At 41.3% G+C, this 19,700-nt stretch overlaps 1 protein-coding gene across 5 annotated transcripts; it reads right to left on the bottom strand.

The window, feature by feature from the left end:
• Positions 1-402: 402 nt before the first annotated feature.
• On the bottom strand, positions 403-19,142 carry UPF3B (UPF3B regulator of nonsense mediated mRNA decay). 5 transcript variants are annotated; one of them, XM_055267687.2, is made up of 11 exons: positions 18,778-19,042; positions 17,782-17,888; positions 17,503-17,609; positions 11,339-11,437; positions 9,349-9,459; positions 7,632-7,675; positions 6,980-7,162; positions 6,548-6,586; positions 4,289-4,449; positions 3,684-3,978; positions 403-1,400 (listed from the first exon to the last, which is right to left on the bottom strand). In XM_055267687.2, the coding sequence occupies exons 1-11, from the start codon at positions 18,931-18,933 to the stop codon at positions 1,251-1,253; spliced, it is 1,452 nt and encodes a 483-aa protein (XP_055123662.1). In that variant the 5' UTR covers positions 18,934-19,042; the 3' UTR covers positions 403-1,250. The 5 variants fall into 5 exon arrangements, with proteins under 5 accessions (XP_055123662.1, XP_055123663.1, XP_063490933.1 ...); XM_055267688.2 differs by lacking the exon at positions 6,548-6,586 and having other exon boundaries at positions 18,778-19,142; XM_063634863.1 differs by lacking the exon at positions 9,349-9,459 and having other exon boundaries at positions 18,778-19,044.
• Positions 19,143-19,700: the final 558 nt, after the last annotated feature.

Genomic DNA, 19,700 nt, shown 5'->3' on the forward strand with positions numbered 1-19,700 from the left:
GCCTCAGCCTCCCGAGTAGCTGGGATTACAGGTGCCCACCACCACGCCCAGATAATTTTGTATTTTTAGTACAGATGGGGTTTCACCATGTTGGCCAGGGTGGTCTCGAACTCCTGACCTCAAGTGATCCGCCCACCTTGGCCTCCCAAAATGCTGTGATTACAGGCGTGAGCCACTGCATCCAGCCTATTTTATGTTTAAATTAATAGACTTTTGTTTTATTTAGAACCAGCTCTTTTGTTTACAGTTTTGGGTGAGATGCCTGCTCCTACTTCACCTTCTGCCATGAGTTAAAGCTCCCTTAGGCTTCACCAGAAGGTGAGTGATGTCAGATGTCAAAAATTTAATTTCTCAAAACTCATAGCTATTTAGTAAAGTTAATAAACACACTTAGCTTCACACTTGAATGCTGTTACTATTTATTGACATCAAAACAAAACAAGCTGAGACTAAAAGTTGCTATTTAACAGGAACAGACATTGGTGCAGTTTCCTTCCTGGAGAGGGTATGCACTCAGATCATGAGACCTAAGATCAAACACACTGGATTGTCAAGAGTCAAACAAGGACTACATTTTACCTCTTAATAGAAAAGATGCTGACGACAAAACACGATGTTTAAAAATATTCTTTACGCTAAGCTCATATAAGCAAACAAAAAACTAAAACTAACCCTAAAACTTTAGGACATTGGATACAGAAGTAACATAACTATTTAATTTTTGCATCAACGAAAGTGTGTTCTATCCTTCACTGTACTTGTACTACAAGGACATGCTTGTTGCTTCTACACTACCCAAAGTCAACACTTATCATCAACAATGCAATAGAACTAGATCGGAACAAGGCTTCAAAGCGACTCTGCTCCACCCAAATTCAGAAAATTCAATTCAGGATGAACAACAGCTTTTGATTTTAGAACCAGCTCTTACTTTTCTCTCATGTCATATGTGATGAAGTCCTCACTTGACAATTCCCCCTGCAAATTGCAATGCGTGTCCTCGCCGTCACCTTTTTCTGACACTTTAAAATTAATTTGTAGAAATTGCAAAAGCAATGAAATTGTACTTCCAATTCTGAACCTCTGATCAGATTCCTGCTTTGACACAAGACTTACTCCTCTGCAGTGTACCCCACCAGCACAGCGACTCCCTTTCTCTCTATTCTTTGCCCTGAAGGCACTTCTGGATTGCTTAACGTGTGCTCTTTGGCTGCCTAGACAGTCAGGACACCTAAGGCCATCTGGACTTATCACTCCTCTCCTCCTTCTTTTCTATGGCTAATACCACTTTCCTGCTTCCTTTCTGCTGCTGAATCTCCAGACTTGGTGCTGTCATCAGGGGGACAGAGTCGATTTCGGCTTCGAGCTCCTGGTTGGTAAAGCTGCATCGCTGGACGATCCTGAAGTACAATAAAATATGTTACTGTTACAACAATGCTACTAAGCTTTTATATGGGATTTTTAAGAGTCATAGTTATGTATGAATATATACTCAAGTGAAGTCATTTAAGACCAAGAATGTGAGGGCATGGTAAATGACAACTTGCCTACTTCCTCTCTCCATCTCCAAAGAAAAGCAACCATTTGGTAATTACTATTTTATATGCTTGGGTAAATTTTTTTTTGGAGATAGGGCCTCACCCTGTCACCCAGGCTGAAGAGCAAGTGGGATGATCAAGGCTTATTGTGGCCTCGACATTCCAGACTCAAATGATCCTCCCATCTCAGGTACCTAGTAAGTGGGATTATAGGCACGCGCTACCACACTGGGCTGTTTTTACATTGTTAGTACAAACAAGCTCTCCCTATGTTGCCCAGGCTGCTTTCCAACTCTTGGGCTTAAGCGATCCTCCTGACTTGGCCTCCCAAATTGTTGGGATTACAGGCATGAGCCATCATGCCATGCCCTAAGTGCCAGTTTTAAAGGAAGCACAGAAGATAGAGGAACACGTTAAATAACAGCACGGGGATGTAATCTGCCAATTCAGAACAGGAAAAGCCCTACAAGACAAATTAGTTTCTGCAACAAATGGTAGGAAAACAAGAGAAGGGGAAATTGTTTAGATTAAAAGAAAACTTGGCTGGGTGCAGTGGCTCACACATTTATTCCCAATACTTTGAGGGGATCGGCTGAGCTCAAAAGTTTGAGACCAGCCTGAGCAACATAGGGAGACCTCATCTCTACAAAAAACTTGAAAATTAGCTGGGCATGGTGATGCATGCCTGTAGTCCCAGCTACTCTGGAGGCTGACGTAGGGGGATGGCTTAAGCCCAGGAGGTCGAGACTGCAGTGAGCTGAGATTGTACCACTGCACTCCAGCCTGGGTGACATAGCAAGACTCTGTCTCAAAAAAATAAATTAAAAACAAAAGAGAACTGAAGAAGACATTTCAAGGAAGCATAATTTGTGGAATTTGTTTAGGTCCTATTAAAAAAAAAAAAAATCAGGCTGGGCACGGTGGCTCATGCCTGTAATCCCAGCACTTTGGGAGGCTGAGGCGGGAGGATCACCTGAGGTCAGGAGTTCGAGACCAGCCTGGCCAACATGGTGAAACCCTGTCTCTACTAAAAATACAAAAATTAGCCGGGCATGGTGGCTTGAGCCTGTAGTCTCAGTTATTCAGGAGGCTGAGGCAGGAGAATCACTTGAACCCGGGAGGTAGAGGTTGTGGTGAGCCGAGATCATGCCACTGCACTCCAGCCTAGATGACAGAGCGAGACTCCGTCTCAAAAAATAAATAATTAATTAAAAAAAGACATTAATGAAGCAATTGGGAACATATGAACACTGAATAGACAGGACGTTAAGGAATTACTGTTAGTTTTGGTGTGAAAATGCTACTAGGGTAATATTAAGAGTACTTATATACTGAAGTATTTAAGGAAGAAATTCTGTGTAGGGTTTGCTTGAAAATAATGTAGTAGGGGTAGGGATGAGGTAGAATAGAAAGAAGGTTGGCTATGAACTGCTGGGTGATGGGTACAGTACATGGAGTTCATGATACTATTCGCCTTTTTTTTTTTTTTTTTGAGACGGAGTCTCACTCTGTCTCTCATGCTGGAGTGTGGTGACGCGATCTCGGCTCACCGCAAGCTCCGCTTCCCGGGTTCACGCCATTCTCCTGCCTCAGCCTCCCGAGTAGCTGGGACTACAGGTGCCCACCACCGCACCTGGCCCATCATACTATTCTCTATTCTACTTTTGTGTATGTTTACAATTTCTATAGTAAGTTAATAAAAGCCCAGACAAGACTGAAATAAAAGTTGGCCGGGCGTGGTGGCTCACGCCTATAATCCCAGCACTTTGGGAGGCTGAGGCAGGTGGATCACGAGGTCAGGAGATCAAGACCATCCTGGCTAACATGGTGAAACCCTGTCTCTACTAAAAATACAAAAAAATTAGCTGGGCATGGTCGGGGGTGCCTGTAGTCCCAGCTACTCGGGAGGCTGAAGCAGGAGAATGGCATGAACCCAAGAGGTGGAGCTTGCAGTGAGCCAAGATTGCGCCACTGCACTCCAGCCTGGGCGACATAGCAAGACTCTGTCTCAAAAAAAAAAAAAAAGTTGCAGATGATTAAAGTTCCCCTTTAAAAATTCTATAATAACAGTGAACTAGCCCTTTCTTTACACTTGCAGGAAAAGGGAAAAAACCCCTCATAAACAAGTTTAATGACAAGCAGCACCTTGTTTCTTATTCGATCTCTCTTGACCACTTCTTCTTTCTTTTCAGTTTTTTCTGAGCTGCCTATTGATTCTGTACTTTCAGCCTTCTTTCCTTTATCCCGAAGTGTGTCTTTCTCTTTTTTCATTTCTTCTTCTTTTCTCTTAAAAGTCTTCTCTTTCTCATAGCGCTCCTTCTGCCTACGGCGCTCTTCTTCTTGCCGCTTCAGCCTCTCTCTTTCTCGAAGTATGCGCTCCTGATCTCGTTCATATTCCCGTTCCCTCTCCCTGTAGTCTCTGCCACTCTCATCTTCAGGTCTGCATGAAAAACAAATCTGAGACAGAACCCTGAAATATCTTATAATCACAAATGCAGGAACACTGTGATTCTGATTTGGCCCCTGCAATGAGGTTGCACTTTTAGACCAGAGTGAAAAATACTAGTGTTTTAAGAAGGAACAAAACCCCAAAACCATTCACCCAGATTACAAGAATATTCTGAAACCGTTCCTCCTCATCCTCCTGCCCTGTATAAAACAGCTTATCTTAATTCAGGTACATGTCCAGGACATAGCAGCAAAACTAGCATGTATAAATCAAACATAACAAAGAGTCCTTGACTACTGACCTCTTTGGTTTTTCATCTTTAAATTCACTATCAGAACGCTTGGGCAATGTACAACTTTGCCCACTGGCTCTTTCATCACTGAGATTCTCTTTGTCCAATTTCTTGGCTTTTTCTCTTTTGTCCAATTCTTTTTCATCTCCTTTTTCTGGCTTCTTGAGCAGCTTTAAAGATAAAATGTTTATTTTTATTTTGAAGGCTGGGACATTATCTTCTATTAAAAACCCAGTATACCAAATATTTAAAATTTAGACTAGACAAGGCCCCTTATCTCTGCAGGTATGCTTAATCTTTCAGGTGAACAACTAGTGCACAAGAGTAGCAATTTACTAAAAGGATGCTATTAATGTTAAAGTGTTATCCACTTGAACGAAGTGGTTTAATCACTTTGTGGCAATAGGATCAAGACTCCTTTGGCTTTTATTCTGAGGCAGGGTCTCGCTTTGTTGCCCATGCTGGAGTGCAGTGGCATGAACATGGCTCACCGCAACCTTGACCTCCTGGGCTCAAGTGGTCCTCCTGCCTCAGCCTCTTGAGTAGCTGGGACAACAGGTGCACACCACCACATACGGCTAAATTTTTAATTTTTTGTAGAGGCAGGGTCTCACCATGTTGCCCAGGCTGGTCTCAAACTTCTGGGCTCACACCATCCTTCTGCCTCGGCCTCCCACAGTGCTGGGATTACAGGTGTGAGCCACTGTGCCCGGCTTCCTTTGGCTTTAAATGGGTCAACCTTTAAGTGAACCAATGCATACTTCGAAGTATGCTTCTGTAGCAAACCAGCATGTTGATATAACTTAATGGGAAACAGCCCACAAATTTTAAGTGATAGGCAGATCGTTTCTGTTGGGACTGTTTTTATGTAGTACTTGGAATGACAAATACCTTGGTCACCAAAGGAGAGATCCATTGCAGGAATAATTTTGCCTTGAGCCTGAGAATAACATACTTATGATGGTACAATTATCTTGCCATTAGAGATTAATAACAAGATTTGGCATTTGATTTAAACATCCAAATGCCTCATACAACCAAATAGTGAAGTTCCATCTCTACTGAGTAGGAACTCTGTATTTAATGCCATATTTACGCATGTTCAAAAATGCCATTGTTTTTTACATCGCTGCTATGAATCTCTCGAGAATACCTCCAAGTGTTGGATAATCAGAGAGATTCTTAGACAAAATAGAAGAATTTCAAGTCTCAGCGTGAAGGCATCATACAAGATTCATCTCAGGGTGAAGGCATCATGTAAATTACTAAGCAAAAGGCAAAGCACCACAAGACGTAAGCACGAAGCATTTTGGCACACAGACAGCCACTGCAAATGGTGAGTCCAAAATGGACACTAAGAAGGCACCAGTGTAAAGTGAGGATACCATGTGCAGGTTTCATTGGAAGTGCTCTTATTTCTCCAATGAACATCCTTATTAGAAACCAAGGTGTTCATTAATAAGAACATTAATGAATGTCTCTAGCATGGCTGGCTCTACCTTCTGCCTTGCTGATTGTTAGGAATAGCAAGTCAAGTCACTTGTGGCATAGCAGACAGAGAGATTGCTGGAAAGAATTAAGATGAGAAACTCCATCCTCCCCTAAGCCCCTCATCACCAGTAATGAGCCCCGTAGAGACATAGGGAACCCTTGCTACATAAACTGCTGAGTTTTCAGGAAATAAAATGAGGAGACCCTGCCGCCCTCTCTGTGAGATTTTGACTTTATCTGAAGTACTAGGTACTAGTACTTCCCCAGGAAATATGTTGAAACAAGGGCTGCCCAAGCCATGCCCTTAGAAGGGAAGTGGCAAGGTTGGGATCTTTCTGCAGGTTTTCTTCTTCCCAAATGCAATGCATGAATCCGAATCTGCTGCTCACAGATTCCCAGCTATATGCAGGAAGATACTACGGGAGTCATGTGAGAGAGAAAGGCACATATTGCAGGGTATTTATCCCTAGTCCTCCCACAAGGCAGCCAGTTATGAGAAGCATATAAGATGGGAAAGAACTATATAGGCATGGTTGTCCTCTGGCTGTAGGTCAATGAAGCTTCTGGGTACACAGCAGAGCATCAGGAAGTCACCTGGGCTTCCTTTTGAAGTAGAAATTTATAATAAAATAGCTCAGCTTTTAAGAAGACTCAAGTCAACCTGAAGGGGTTTTCAACAAGTAACACTACCACCACCACCACCAAAAGGACTTATTAGCTAAGACCTGTGTGTGTGACATGATACTAGATGTTCTGTATCATGTACTTGGTCCTTACATTTTTCTGATTCACAGCTTGTAACAGAAACCTGTGTACCTGAAGACAGTGGAAAACAAACAGATGAGGTAACTTCATGTATCAATTATGAAGGAAAAGCTGAATAAAACCCATAAATCATGCCAGCCAGCCCTAAGCCCTCATTTACTATGAATTTAGAGGACAGTAGTCTAAAAATCAAACATTTTCAATGACAAAAATAGCACAGATCTGCACTGAAGAAATAACATACTACTTAATCCTTTTAAATGATCTTAAATTTAAAAACTAACACTATTAGTATTATAGGAAAGATTTTTATTGGATCACTTCCCCCCAAAAGAGAACAAAAACAAAACAAAAAATTCATTTACACCAACACAAGATGCATGCATATTTAAAGAGGTAGATACATGCAATTTTTAGCAACATGCAGTTTCAATATTCTCATACCTTAATCTTTGGTTCATCCTTTAATTTGTCCCTTTCTGGAATTCTGTCTATCTTCTTTAGCTTTTCTATATCTTTCCTTTTTCGTTTCTCTTCTTCTTTCCATTTCCTCCTCTCTTCTTCTCTTTGTCTTTTTCTTTCTATTTCTCTCCTCCTTCTTTCTTCTCTCTTTTCTTCTCTCATTCTCTAGAAAGAAACATCAACACAAGCCTTCAAATAAAATAATCATCACCAAAACCCTAATAAATCCCGAAGGCATGGTACGCCCCAACCGAATAATCTTTCCTTCCTACTTTCTACAAAGTGGCATTCTACCACCGTTATCCCCACTCCACCCAAAAAATGAAAGGCAATGAAGACCAGGACCTGCTAATATTAGTCTTCCACTGCTGCCTTACTATCTCTGCAGAGGCTTTCAGAATATCAAGAGTGTCTCTGGGACAATCTAAGAACATTCCAGGTTTGTAGAGTGAACTCCTGGTCCAACAACCAGAGTAAAGGAGCAGGCCAGAGAGTGAGACCAACAAGGCAAATCCTTAAAGAGTAATGGTGGAAAAAGCAGCTATTTCTCCTCTAGAAACCCAATGCTCTTAAAATGTTTATAGAATGCAAAGCAATTAAAGTATTGAGAGAACTATAAAGACAAAAGATTTACCTGCTTGTTTTTCAGGAAGCTCAAAAGTGGGGTTGTCTTTTTAGCTACATAAATGTAAACAGATTATTAATAATACTTATCAACCCCTAGAAACGATTCCATTTTCTGACATTCCCCGCCAACCACCCAAGGTGGGAAAATGTGTACACCCCTTATGCGGAAAGATGACAATTGTAATATCAGAAAGAAGTTTTACAGCATTTGATTTCAATAATACGGGATTAAAATATCTTTTAAAAAGTGAAGAAATTCAAATTAAAACAACAAAATAATTTATTAAAAGAGTCATTCCCAATTGATGAGAATTAAGTACTTAGGACATTCTCTTGTTTTACTAATAGGAGTGTAAACTTGTTCAACTGGAAGAAGTTGGGGGGAAGGGGCTAAAAATATCTAATCTTTTTGACCCCATAATTCCACTTCTGGGAATTTATTCTAAGAAAGTTACCAGAAATGGGCTTATACTATCCATCTATTAATAAAAGTCAAGTTTTGGAAGAATATTTTTCATTTTCAACATTCTGAATAAGCTATTAGCCTTACAGCCATCTTTTAAAACACATATTCCTGGCCGGGCACAGTGGCTCATGCCTATAATCCCAGCACTTTCGGAGGCCAAGGCAGGCGGATCACTTGAGGTCAGGAGTTCGAGATCAGCCTGGCCAACATGGTGAAACCCTGGCTCTACTAAAAATACAAAATTGGCTGGGAGTGGTGGCGGGCACCTGTACTTCCAGCTACTAGGGAGGCTGCGGCAGAATCGCCTGAACCCGGGAGGCGGAAGTTGCAGTGAGCCAAGATTGCGACACTGCACTCCAGCCTGGGCGACAGAGCAAGACTTCATCATACACACACACACACACACACACAGAGAGAGAGCGAGCGAGCAAGCAAAAAAAAAAAAAAACAAAAAAAAACAGGCCGGGCGCGGTGGCTCACGCTTGTAATCCCAGCACTTTGGGAGGCCGAGGCCGGTGGATCACGAGGTCAGGAGATCGAGACCACGGTGAAACCCCGTCTCTACTAAAAATACAAAAAAATTAGCCGGGCGTGGTGGCGGGCGGCTGTAGTCCCAGCTACTCGGTGAGGCTGAGGCAGAAGAATGGCGTGAACCCGGGAGGCGGAGCTTGCAGTGAGCCGAGATCGCGCCACTGCACTCCGGCCTGGGTGCCAGAGCGAGACTCCGTCTCAAAAAAAAAAAAAAAAAAAAAAAATACATATTCCTTAGGATAAATTCTTGAGTGGAAATCCTGGGTCAAAGATTATGCTCATGTTTAGAGCTACTGATACAGTAGTGACAGCCTATTACTGAGAACCAACATCCAAGCTAGAATTCCTCAAGTAGTTTTCAATTTTGCAGTAACTAATTTCATTTTTTGGTATTTTCAAGTCAAAATTTTTTTAGGAATATGAACTTATTACTAGGAAATACCAACTGACCTTCAAAGGCTTACCACTGTCTAAACGTTCCTTATCAGTCATCGAACTTTTTGTATTTATATTACATTTGTGTGACACTAAATAGGTCAAAGAATTTTTCCCACATTAATGGATTCTCATAATGCTGTGAGGCAGATATTACCATCTGCATTTTACAATAACAGTCTCAGAGAAGCTAGTAACTTCCCCGAAGTCACACAGCTAGCAACTGATGGAGGTAGGAGACTTAGGTACTGTGATGAAAAGGCTGTTGCCCTGATTCTTTTTGCCCACTTACCTATTAATTCTCTATTTTTTGCTTCTATTTCCTCTAGCAGTGTCTCTGGAGTAGATGTCATTTTCTCATTATCTGTGGCATAACTTTCCAAAAACTTTCTATATTCTGGATCTAAATAATCATTTAAGGAAACAGAAAATATAATAGAGTTTAAACAAAAAAAAGACATCTAGGATACGGATTTATCAAAGATGATAATTTTTTACTTCATGGAAGATTAAAAAAAAAAACCAAACCATACCCACAAGGTAGACTATTTAGAGCTTAATTGGTCTCTTGCTCTCAGGACTCCTATTACTGATACTCACTATAGGAATCTGGTATAACATGGGGTCAGGAAAAATGAGACGCCATGCATTATAACAGACCATTAGGGGTATTACATAGTTTGCTTTTAAAAGTCACTGTCCTACTAAACTAAGTTAGGTGTTCCAAAAAGATAAATTAGAGAGAAGTCCTAGATGTGGCACTTGAGGTGATGAGAATTCCTGGAGTTCTCTCCTAGACCTCTGACATCAGAAAGTGTGACACATCTAAGCCATTATATTGCTTGTTTCTATGTGTCACTTGATCAAGTCTTCCAGATCTAAATCTGTAATAAAACCAGTATCACAGCTATGTGTTATTGAGTCTTTACTGTTATCTTTATAAAATACCTGTAATAGTAACAAATGATGGAAATTAGATGATTCTAAAGTATCAATCTGATATAAAATATGGTCCTAAGTCCTTATCCAACATAAAGAGTTGTGTAACAGCTATCTAACATAACATTACAGAGGTCTCAAAATCTGGAGCCAGTGTACCTTAAAAGGCAATTATTTTGGTTTTTCAATTCTTGTATTTCTTTCTTTCTTTCTTTTTTTTGAGACGGAGTTTTGCTCTTGTTGCCCAGGCTGGAGTGCAATGGTGCAGTCTCAGCTCACTGCAACCTCTACCTCCCGGGTTCAAGCGATTCTTCTGCCTCAGCCTCCCAAGCAGCTGGGATTACAGGTGCCCGCCACCATGCCTAGCTAATTTTTGTGTTTTTAGTAGAGATGGGATGTCACTATGTTGGCCAGGCTGGTCTCGAACTCCTGACCTCAGCAACTCTGCCTACCTTGTCTTCCCAAAGTACTGGGATTACCGGAGTGAGCCACCGCACCTGGCCTCAGTTCTTCTACTCCTGTTCAACCTAATACTATGTGTGTAGCTAATTGTATATCCAAAGATCAGAAAATAGGAGTGACAACTTCAGCTACTTTATACAGTTACCTGGGTATGGAAATTTTCCCATGACAGTTCAAACCTTCTTCTTTATAAATATAATGGAAACCAAAAGTCAAATAAATAATCATAAAAATGGTGAGGCCTCAAGAAGCACCTGTTAAACTTTGAAACCTGATTTTTTTCCACTATGTTTCTTTTTTTTTTGAGACGGAGTTTCACTCTTGTTGCCCAGGCTGGAGTGCAATGGTGTGATCTCAGCTCACTGCAACCTCCGCCTCCCGGGTTCATGCGATTCTCCTGCCTCAGCCTCCCAAATAGCTGGGATTACAGGCATGTGCCACCATACCCAGCTAATTTTATATTTTTAGTAGAGACAGGGTTTCTCCATGTTGGTCAGGCTGGTCTCGAACTCCTGACCTCAGGTGATCCGCCCGCCTTGGCCTCCCAAAGTACTGGGATTATAGGTGTGAGCCACCTTGCCTGGCCTTTCCACTATCTTCTAATCAATAAACCTATGGTGATTTGTTACTCAATAGTCAACATTATATTGTTCAATGGTTGAAGAATGAAATGCCCTAGCCAAAGAGAGCAGAGATTCTGTGCAGGAAACTCTCTCTAGTCTAACAATTAAGCAAAGCTTCCATCGGCAAATAACATTTCTCACTTACTTTATTTTGTATATTTTCTAATTTAAAATTTTGGGGTCGAATTAACTCTCACAAAGATATTATTTTTAAAAACCCCACAGCAATAGCATTATATAATTAGAGCTATACTGTACCATCATCGATAGTCCCGACTTTGGTATCTCTTTTCTTAGTCTTCTTTTTGGCAGCTTTTTGAAAAGGTGCAAATTCTACTATAGCAGGATATTCCTGACCTGTTTAGAAAAAAAATACCACACTTGCTATAACAAAGAAAATGTCAAAAGTGGATATAAGGGAATCAACCCATTGCTTTCTATGACTCTTTTGATGGCAGTCATCTGAAGAGGGTCTCCCAAAGGCATAAAGCACACTGGCACAACCATAATCAACATACTACAAAAGGAGCCACAAATTCACACTGATAATGTAGTGAAACAATACGGCATGGAAGTAAAATATTCATATAAATTCAACTTATAAAATGTGATATTTTAATGTGAAAAAGACCCTACAAACTAATTTTCGTTTAAAAATGTTAGAAATCTTCAAAATAGGCAAATCTATAGAGACAGAACGTAGATTAGTAGCTGCCTGGAGTTTGGGGTAGAAGTGGTGAGAAGAATGAGGAGTGACAACTAATGCGTGAGGTTTCTCTTAGGGGTGATGAACATGTTCTAAATTTAGATTGTGGTGACAGGCTCACAAGCCTATGAATATACTAAAATTCACTGAACTATATACTTTAAAAGGGTGACTATTTCAGGCATGTGAATTATATCTCAATAAAGCTGTTATTTTTTAAAAGTGTAACTATGTGAGATGATGTGTTATGTGAGGTGATGAATGTGTTAACTTGATTGTGGTAATCATTTCATAATGTATACATATATAAAATTACCACGTTGGGCCGGGCACGGTGGCTCACGCCTATAATCCCAGCATTTTGGGAGGCCGAGGTGAGAGGATCACTTGAGGTCAGAAGTTTGAGACCCACCTGGCCAACATGGTGAAACACTGTCTCTACTAAAAATACAAAAATTAGCTGGGCTTGGTGGCACGTGCCTGCAATCCCAGCTACTCTGGAGGCTGAGGCATGAGAATCGCTTGAACCCAGGAGGCAGAGATTGCAGTGAGCCAAGATCACGCCACTGCACTCCAGCCTGGGCGACAGAGTAAGACTCTGTCTCAAAAACATAAATACATAAAAATAAAAATACAAAAATTAGCCAGGCGTGGTAGTGCACGCCTGTAATCCCAGCTACTTGGGAGACTGAGGCAGGAGAATCACTTGAACCTGGGAGGCGGAGGTTGCAGTAAGCTGAGATTGTGCCACTGCACTCCAGCTTGGTTAAAAAAAAAAAAAAAAAAAAAGAAAAAACAATTATCGCATAGTAAGATTTAAATATATATTATTTTATTTGTCAATTATAGCTCAATAAAGCTGCGGAAAAATCTGTTAACACTTAAAAAAAATACACCAGGTCACCAAAAGCACAGGCAACAAAAGTAAAAATACAGAGGGTAGATCTCATGTTAAGTGTTCTTACCACAATAAAACAAAAAGATGAAGTATATCTCTTATTTTAAAAAAGTAAAAAATAAATTGGACTACGTCAAAATTAGAAACTTCTATGCATCAAAAGACACAATCAACAGAGTGAAAAGGCAACCCATGGAATGGGATAAATATTTGCAAATTATATTATCTGATAAGGGGTAATATCTAGAATATACAAAGAACTCCTATAACTCAACGACAAAAAACCAAATAACGCAATTTAAAAAATGGTCAAAAGACTTGAATAGACATTTCTTCAAAGATAATATACAAATGGCTAACAAGCATATGGAAATATGTTCAACATTACTAGTCATTAGGGAAATGCAAATCAAAACCACAATGAGGTATCATCTCACGCCTATTAGGAGGACTACTATCGAAAAGCAGAAAATAACAAGCATTGGCAAAGATGTGGAGAAACTGGAATACTCATGTATTGGTGGGAATGTAAAATGATGCAGCTGCCATGGAAAACAGTATGGCAGTTCCATAAAACATTAAAAATAGAATTATTGGGTCAGCCTGACCAACATGGTAAAACCCCATCTCTACTAAAAATACAAAAATTAGCTGGGTGTGGTGGTGGGCACCTGTAATCCCAGGTACTCAGGAGGCTAAGGCAGGAGAATCACTTGAACCCAGGAGGTGGAGGTTGCAATGAGGGAAGATCGCGCCATTGTACTTACTCCAGCCTGGGCAACGAAGGCGAAATTCCATCTCAAAAACAAAACAAAACAAAACAAAACAAAAAAGAACTACCGGCGGGGCGCAGTGGCTCACACCTGTAATCCCAGCACTTTGAGAGGCCAAGGCGGGCGGATCACTTGAGGTCAGGAGTTTGAGACCAAACTGGCCAACATGGTGAAACTCCGTCTCTACCACAAACATAAAAAATTAGCAGGGTGTGGTGGCAGGCGTCTGTAATCCCAGATACTTGGGAGGCTGAGGCAGGAGAAATGCTTGCACCTGGGAGTTGGAGGTTGCAGTGAGCCAAGATCGTGCCACTGCACTCCAGCCTGTGTGACAGAGAGAGACTCTGTCTCAAAATAAATAAATAATAAAATAAAAATAGAATTACCAAATGACTCCAGAAATTCCACTTCTCGGTATATATACAAAAGAAGTGAGAGCAAGGACTCGAATATTTGCACATCTGTGTTCATAACAATATTGTTCACAAATAGCCAAGAGTGGAAGCAACTCGAATACCCCTTGACAGACAAATGGATACACAAAATGTGATATATACATATAATGGAATATTAGTCTTAAAAATGAGGCTGGGGCAGTGGCTCATGCCTGTAATTCCTAGCATTTTGGGAGGCTCAGGCAGGCAGATCACTTCAGGTCAGGAGTTCGAAACTAGCCTGGCCAACACGGTGAAACCCCATCTTTACCAAAAATACAAAAAATTAGCCAGGCGTGGTGGTGGGTACCTGTAATCCCAGCTACTTGGGAGGCTGAGGCTGGAGAATTGCTTGAACCCAGGAGGTGGAGGTTGCAGTGAGCTGAGATCACGCCACTGCACTCCAGCCTGGGCAACAAAGTGAGACTCCGTCTCAAAAAAAAAAAGATGAAGATTCTGACACATGCTACAACATGGATACACCTTGAAGATATTATGCTAAATGAAATAAGCCAGTATGTTTCCACCTATATGTGGTACCTACAGTAGTCAAACTCATACAGACACAAGGTATAATGGTGGTTGCCAGGGGCTGGAGTAAGCAAAATAAGGAGTTGTTTAATGGGTAAAGAGTTTCAGTTTTTCAAGATGAAAAAGTTCCCAAGATTGTTGCACAACAGTGTGAATATACCTTAATGCTACTGAACCTACACTTAAAATGGTTAAGATGGTAAATTTTATGTTACGTGTATTTTTACGATTTTTAAAAATGCAAAAGGAATGAGGCAATGATATATGTTATATGTTACAACATGGATGGACCTTGAAAACATTGTGCTAGGTAAAAGAAGCCAGTCAGAAAAGACCACATATTGTATGATTACATTTATATGAAATGGAGGGAAATCATAGATACATAAAGTAGATTAGTGGTTGCCAGGGGCTGGAGGGAGAGAATGGGAGGTAACTACTAATAGATATGGGTTTCTTTTTGGAGGGATGAAAACATTCTGGAATTAGTACTGATGGTTGTACTACTTTGTGAATATACCAGAAACCACTGAATTGTACGCTTTAAGAGAATGAATTTTATTATAGGTGAGTTATATTTCAATACAAAAACCCCAAGTGACTAATGGGAAAAAAATTCACAAGCACCCTGTCACAGAATGTCAAAAACAAGGTATCCTATCCTTAAATCATTGGCATGTAGACATAAGCAAAAAAATAAAAGTAAATAGAATTGACCAGAAGGCATTGCAAAGCAGTCATGGAGGAAAAATTATGTTGGGAATCCCAGTGAGTACAGAATCAGATTAGCTTCAAAACTGTGATATATTAGGCCAGGCATGGTGGCTCACACCTGTAATCCCAGCACTTTGGGAGGCTGAGGCGGGTGGATTGCTTGAGGCCAAGAGTTTGAGACCAGCCTGGCCAACATGGTGAAACCCCATCTCTTCTAAAATTACAAAAATTAGCTGGGTGTGGTGGCGCACACCTGTAATCCCAGCTAAGTCGGCAGGCTGAGGAAGGAGAATTGCTTGAACCCAGGAGGCGGAGGTTGTAATGAGCCAAGATTGTGCCACTGTACTCCAGCCTGGGCGACAGAGTAAGACTCTGTCTCGGAAAAAAAAAAAAAAAAAAAGAGAGAGAGAAGAAAAGAAAAAAACAAAAATAAAAACCTAAAAACAAAACGGTGATATATTTGAGAAACAATAGATAAACCAGACTGAAACAGAGGGAAATTGTGGAAGACAGGCTGAAGAAACAGAAGTGAGGCCAGAATATGGAGGACCCTGACTACCAGGCTAAGGAGTTTGGACTTTTTCCCCCAACTGTTAATTTAAATCATTATTTTCAAAAAGATTAATTTCATGGCAATATAATAGACTGAATTATACAAGAATGAAAAAAATGGAAAATCCTGTAAGTTTAGAGACAGTGGTTGTCTAGGCATGAAGTGATGAGGACATAAAGTGTGACTGTTTAAGTCTAGATGAACAAGATATTAAAAAAACAATAAAATCCAGCCTGGGCAACATAAGCAGACCTTGTCTCTAAGATTTAAAAACAAAACAAAACAAACCAACAAAAAAAAAACCACAATGGGGAAAGGATAGTCTCTTTAATAAGTGGTGTTGGGCTGGGTATGGTGGCTCGCACCTGTAATCCCAGCACTTTGGGAGGCTGAGGTGGGGGGATCACTTGAGGCCAGGAGTTCAAGACCAGCCTGGGCAACATAGTGAGACCCCATCTCTATAAAAAATTTAAAGAAAATTAGCCAGGCATGGTGACATACATCTGTAGTCCCAGCTACTGAGGAGGCTGAGGTGGGAGGATTGCTTGAGTCCAGGAATTCCAGGCTGCAGTGAGCTGTGATTGTGCCATAGCACTCCAGCCTGGGTGGAGACCCTGTCTCAAAAGATAAACAATAAATTGACAAGATTCATAACTTACATGTAAGAGATTTTAAAAAAGGAAAAAATCAAACACAACTCAGATTTCCAGGCTAAGTAACTAGAATCTAGTTAAATACCTACTGGAATAAAATAGTTGGAGTGGAAAAATAGCTGGCTTAGGGAGATTAATAAAAGTTAGACAAACAGTGGCAATCCTTCAATTTTTACTGGCATAGTCCCTGACAAAAATTTAATTTTTACCAACTTTGAAGTAATATTGAAAAAAAAAAAACTAAACAAGAAGACACACTATTTACCTATAATTGCAAACCAAAAAGAAAAGTGGCAAATGGCAGCTTAGATACTCTCTGGCTAAATGTAGGTAGCAGACAATACAGTGTTAAAGCAGAAATGTGTCTTCCCTAGACTGGACCTTTCTGGATATAAAGTAAGAGATGTATCAAGTTTCTTTTTTTTTTTTTGATTTTGAGACAGAGTCTCGCTGTCGCCAGGCTGGAGTGCAGTGGCGCGATCTCAGGTCACTGCAACCTCTGCCTCCCAGGTTCAAGCGATTCTTCTGCCTCAGCCTCCCGAGCAGCTGGGATTACAGGCGTGGACCGCCACACCTGGCTAATTTTTTTTAGTATTTTTAGTAGAGACGGGGTTTCACCATGTTGGCCAGGCTGGTCTCCATCTCCTGACCTCATGATCCACCTGCCTTGGCATCCCAAAGTGCTGGGATAACAGGCGTGAGCCACCACGCTGGGCCGAGATGTATCAAGTTTCATGTTTTAATTATATACAACTTTGTGAGAATGTTAAACAGTATCCCAACTGGGAACTGTTGGCTTAATGGATTTAAATTAAATAAATGTTTGTCCTTGAAACAAAGTAATAAAACTTATCAAACAGGTTTAAGAGTCACTTATCAGTACTGCGGCTGAAACTCTATAGTCAAAACAGCAGGTTTAAGCCAGGGCAAAAAATGTGTCACACGAGAAGGAAACAGTTGCAATTTCACTCAGTTGATCAAACTAAAAAAATAGTAGGTTAATAAAAATAACCAAGGACTGTGAAAAGTCACGTCTATTTATAAGACTGCAATAAGCTTATTAAATGTGTAAAGCTCTAGGAAGCAATGCAATGCACACATTGTCTTAAACATACAAATGACAAAGAAATTCCCTTTTTATTTCAGTTACCAGGACTCACCTTTATTGTCAAGGAATACATAACCATCAAAGCGATCCCTGAACAAAATAATGTCCTCTTGGTTTTTAAAGTTGATGTATGCTCTGGCATACATATGAGGATACAAACTGCAGAGAGGAAAGCAATTATGTAAATGTACTTGCAGGTGTCTGGCCCATTTACAAGTATGCATATATTAAAGACAAGCTCAAAAATCAAATGGAAAACAGTAGGATAAAAAGAATGAAAGAAACCTTTTTCATTTACCCCGTTCCTTTTTTTTTTTTTTTTTTTTTTTACCTCGTATCATTAGAAAAAAACTCAAAATAATCATGCTCAGGCATAGGTTGAAGATGTTCCTGAAGCTGCTCCTTGGTCAAAGTGGGAGGTAATCTTCGAATTACCACCTTAAGAAATGCATAAGGAAAATAAAATTAGTACAAATCAATTTTCTCTCATACCTGAAAGAATCAGTTCCTGAAGGCTGGGCTTTAAAATATGAGATCACTTGTAAAAACCCAGGAGAAAATATTCTTCTGCAGCCCAATGCTCAGAATTAGTCAAACATAATAGTAACGCGGTTTAAAAAAACCCTTGGAAATGAGAACCACCTGGAGCAAGGAAACAATCGCAGGTTTTGCTCTTTACAGCAGCCCTGCAGTTTACCAGGTTTGTGCATCATTTTCGATCACCCATTTTTAACAGATCTAGTGGCAAGAAATTAGTAAGCCAACCCTGGTCTTTGTGGGTGCCACGAAATCTTGATTTAGTAACAAGTTTCTCCCACGTCCAACACATCTTAAAACAAAATCCTTGCCCATTGAACTTAAGAATTCAAAACTCTAACGAATACAAAAAATCCACCCATTGCTCTCAAAATAGGATGCTCTCGATCTGCCCTCCCGTACCATTAATCACCCTGCACTCTCCCCCAACTCGCCTCCATGAATAATATTCCCATCCCTCATGTCTCCTCCACTATTTTCCTCCCCAATTATACCTTTAGTTCCTCATTCTTTATACCGTCGCTCTCCCCTCCCATTATCATCTCACAGCTCTGACCTAAACCCTTCCCGTTTGGGGAGTCTCTCCTTTTCCTCACCCCCACCCAGGATTTGGCCGGGAGGGGCGCTCCCCATTTCGGGTGAATGGATGAACCAGGATGATGCGACTTCCATTCAGGCGAAGAGATAGAAGGGGAACCTAAGAGAGAAAGGGGGCAGCCCCATTCCCAGCCATCCTCCCCCCGCTGCGGACTCGTCCCGCCCTCTCCCGGGCCAGCGGCCGACCGGGCACCTTGCTCAGCGCTTCTTTCTTCTCCTTGTTGCGATCCTGCTTATCTTCCCCCTTGGAGCTGTCCCCCGAGGTCCCACCACCGCTGCCTGTGGCCCCGGCGGGGGTTAACAGGGTTACTCGCTTCTCCTTAGGCCTGTGCTCCTTCTCTTCCTTCATGGCTACGTCCCCTGCTGAAGCGGCTTGGCCGGAACGGGGCTACCCCGGGCACCAACGGCTCCCGGGAAGCTCCTGTCAAAGCTCCGCCCCCAACAAATGCCCCTTGTAATAAGTCGGGCCCCAAGTTCCATTGGGTCCTGCCAAGCTCTCGCGAGACTTGGGCCTTTCCCAGTGCAAAGGTTTTAACACCTGGTTTTTACTTCCCCCCCGCCAAGTTCCTGCGCCGCCCAATCCCCTCGCGGCCCAGACTCCCTCGGGGCCCGCCCCTTCGCGCGTTATTAGCAACTCCGCCATCTTGAAGTGACTCTGTCGGGGACTACAAATCCCGGCATACAAAGCAGCTACCCGCTTTTGTTGGGCGTTCAGGAGCCAGAGATATCTCAGGGTCCCTGTTTGTAAGTAAATCGAATCCTTTCATCTTCAGAGTTTTTCAGGTCGAAAGATAGGTTCTGCACGCTTAGTTTCCATCAGATAAACTCAGTGCCGTCCAAATTTTGCCTCACTAGGGGATCGACTTGTATTTTTTATCATTGAATTCAGAGGCTTTAGAATTTATTTTCCTACAACTAAAAGAAAAAGCCTAACATTTAAAAAACTTTATTTTCCTTATATTGATTAGGATTTACAGATACTTAGTAAACACTACAATATTAGCCGAGTTCAGTGGCGCACGCCTGTAGTCCCAGCTGCTCGGGAAGGCTGAGAAGGGAGGATCTTGAGCCCAGGAATTCGAGGCTGCAGTGAGCCATGATCGCGCCGCTGCACTC

Source organism: Symphalangus syndactylus, chromosome X, assembly GCF_028878055.3.
Source record: "Symphalangus syndactylus isolate Jambi chromosome X, NHGRI_mSymSyn1-v2.1_pri, whole genome shotgun sequence".
Lineage (NCBI taxonomy): Eukaryota > Metazoa > Chordata > Mammalia > Primates > Hylobatidae > Symphalangus > Symphalangus syndactylus.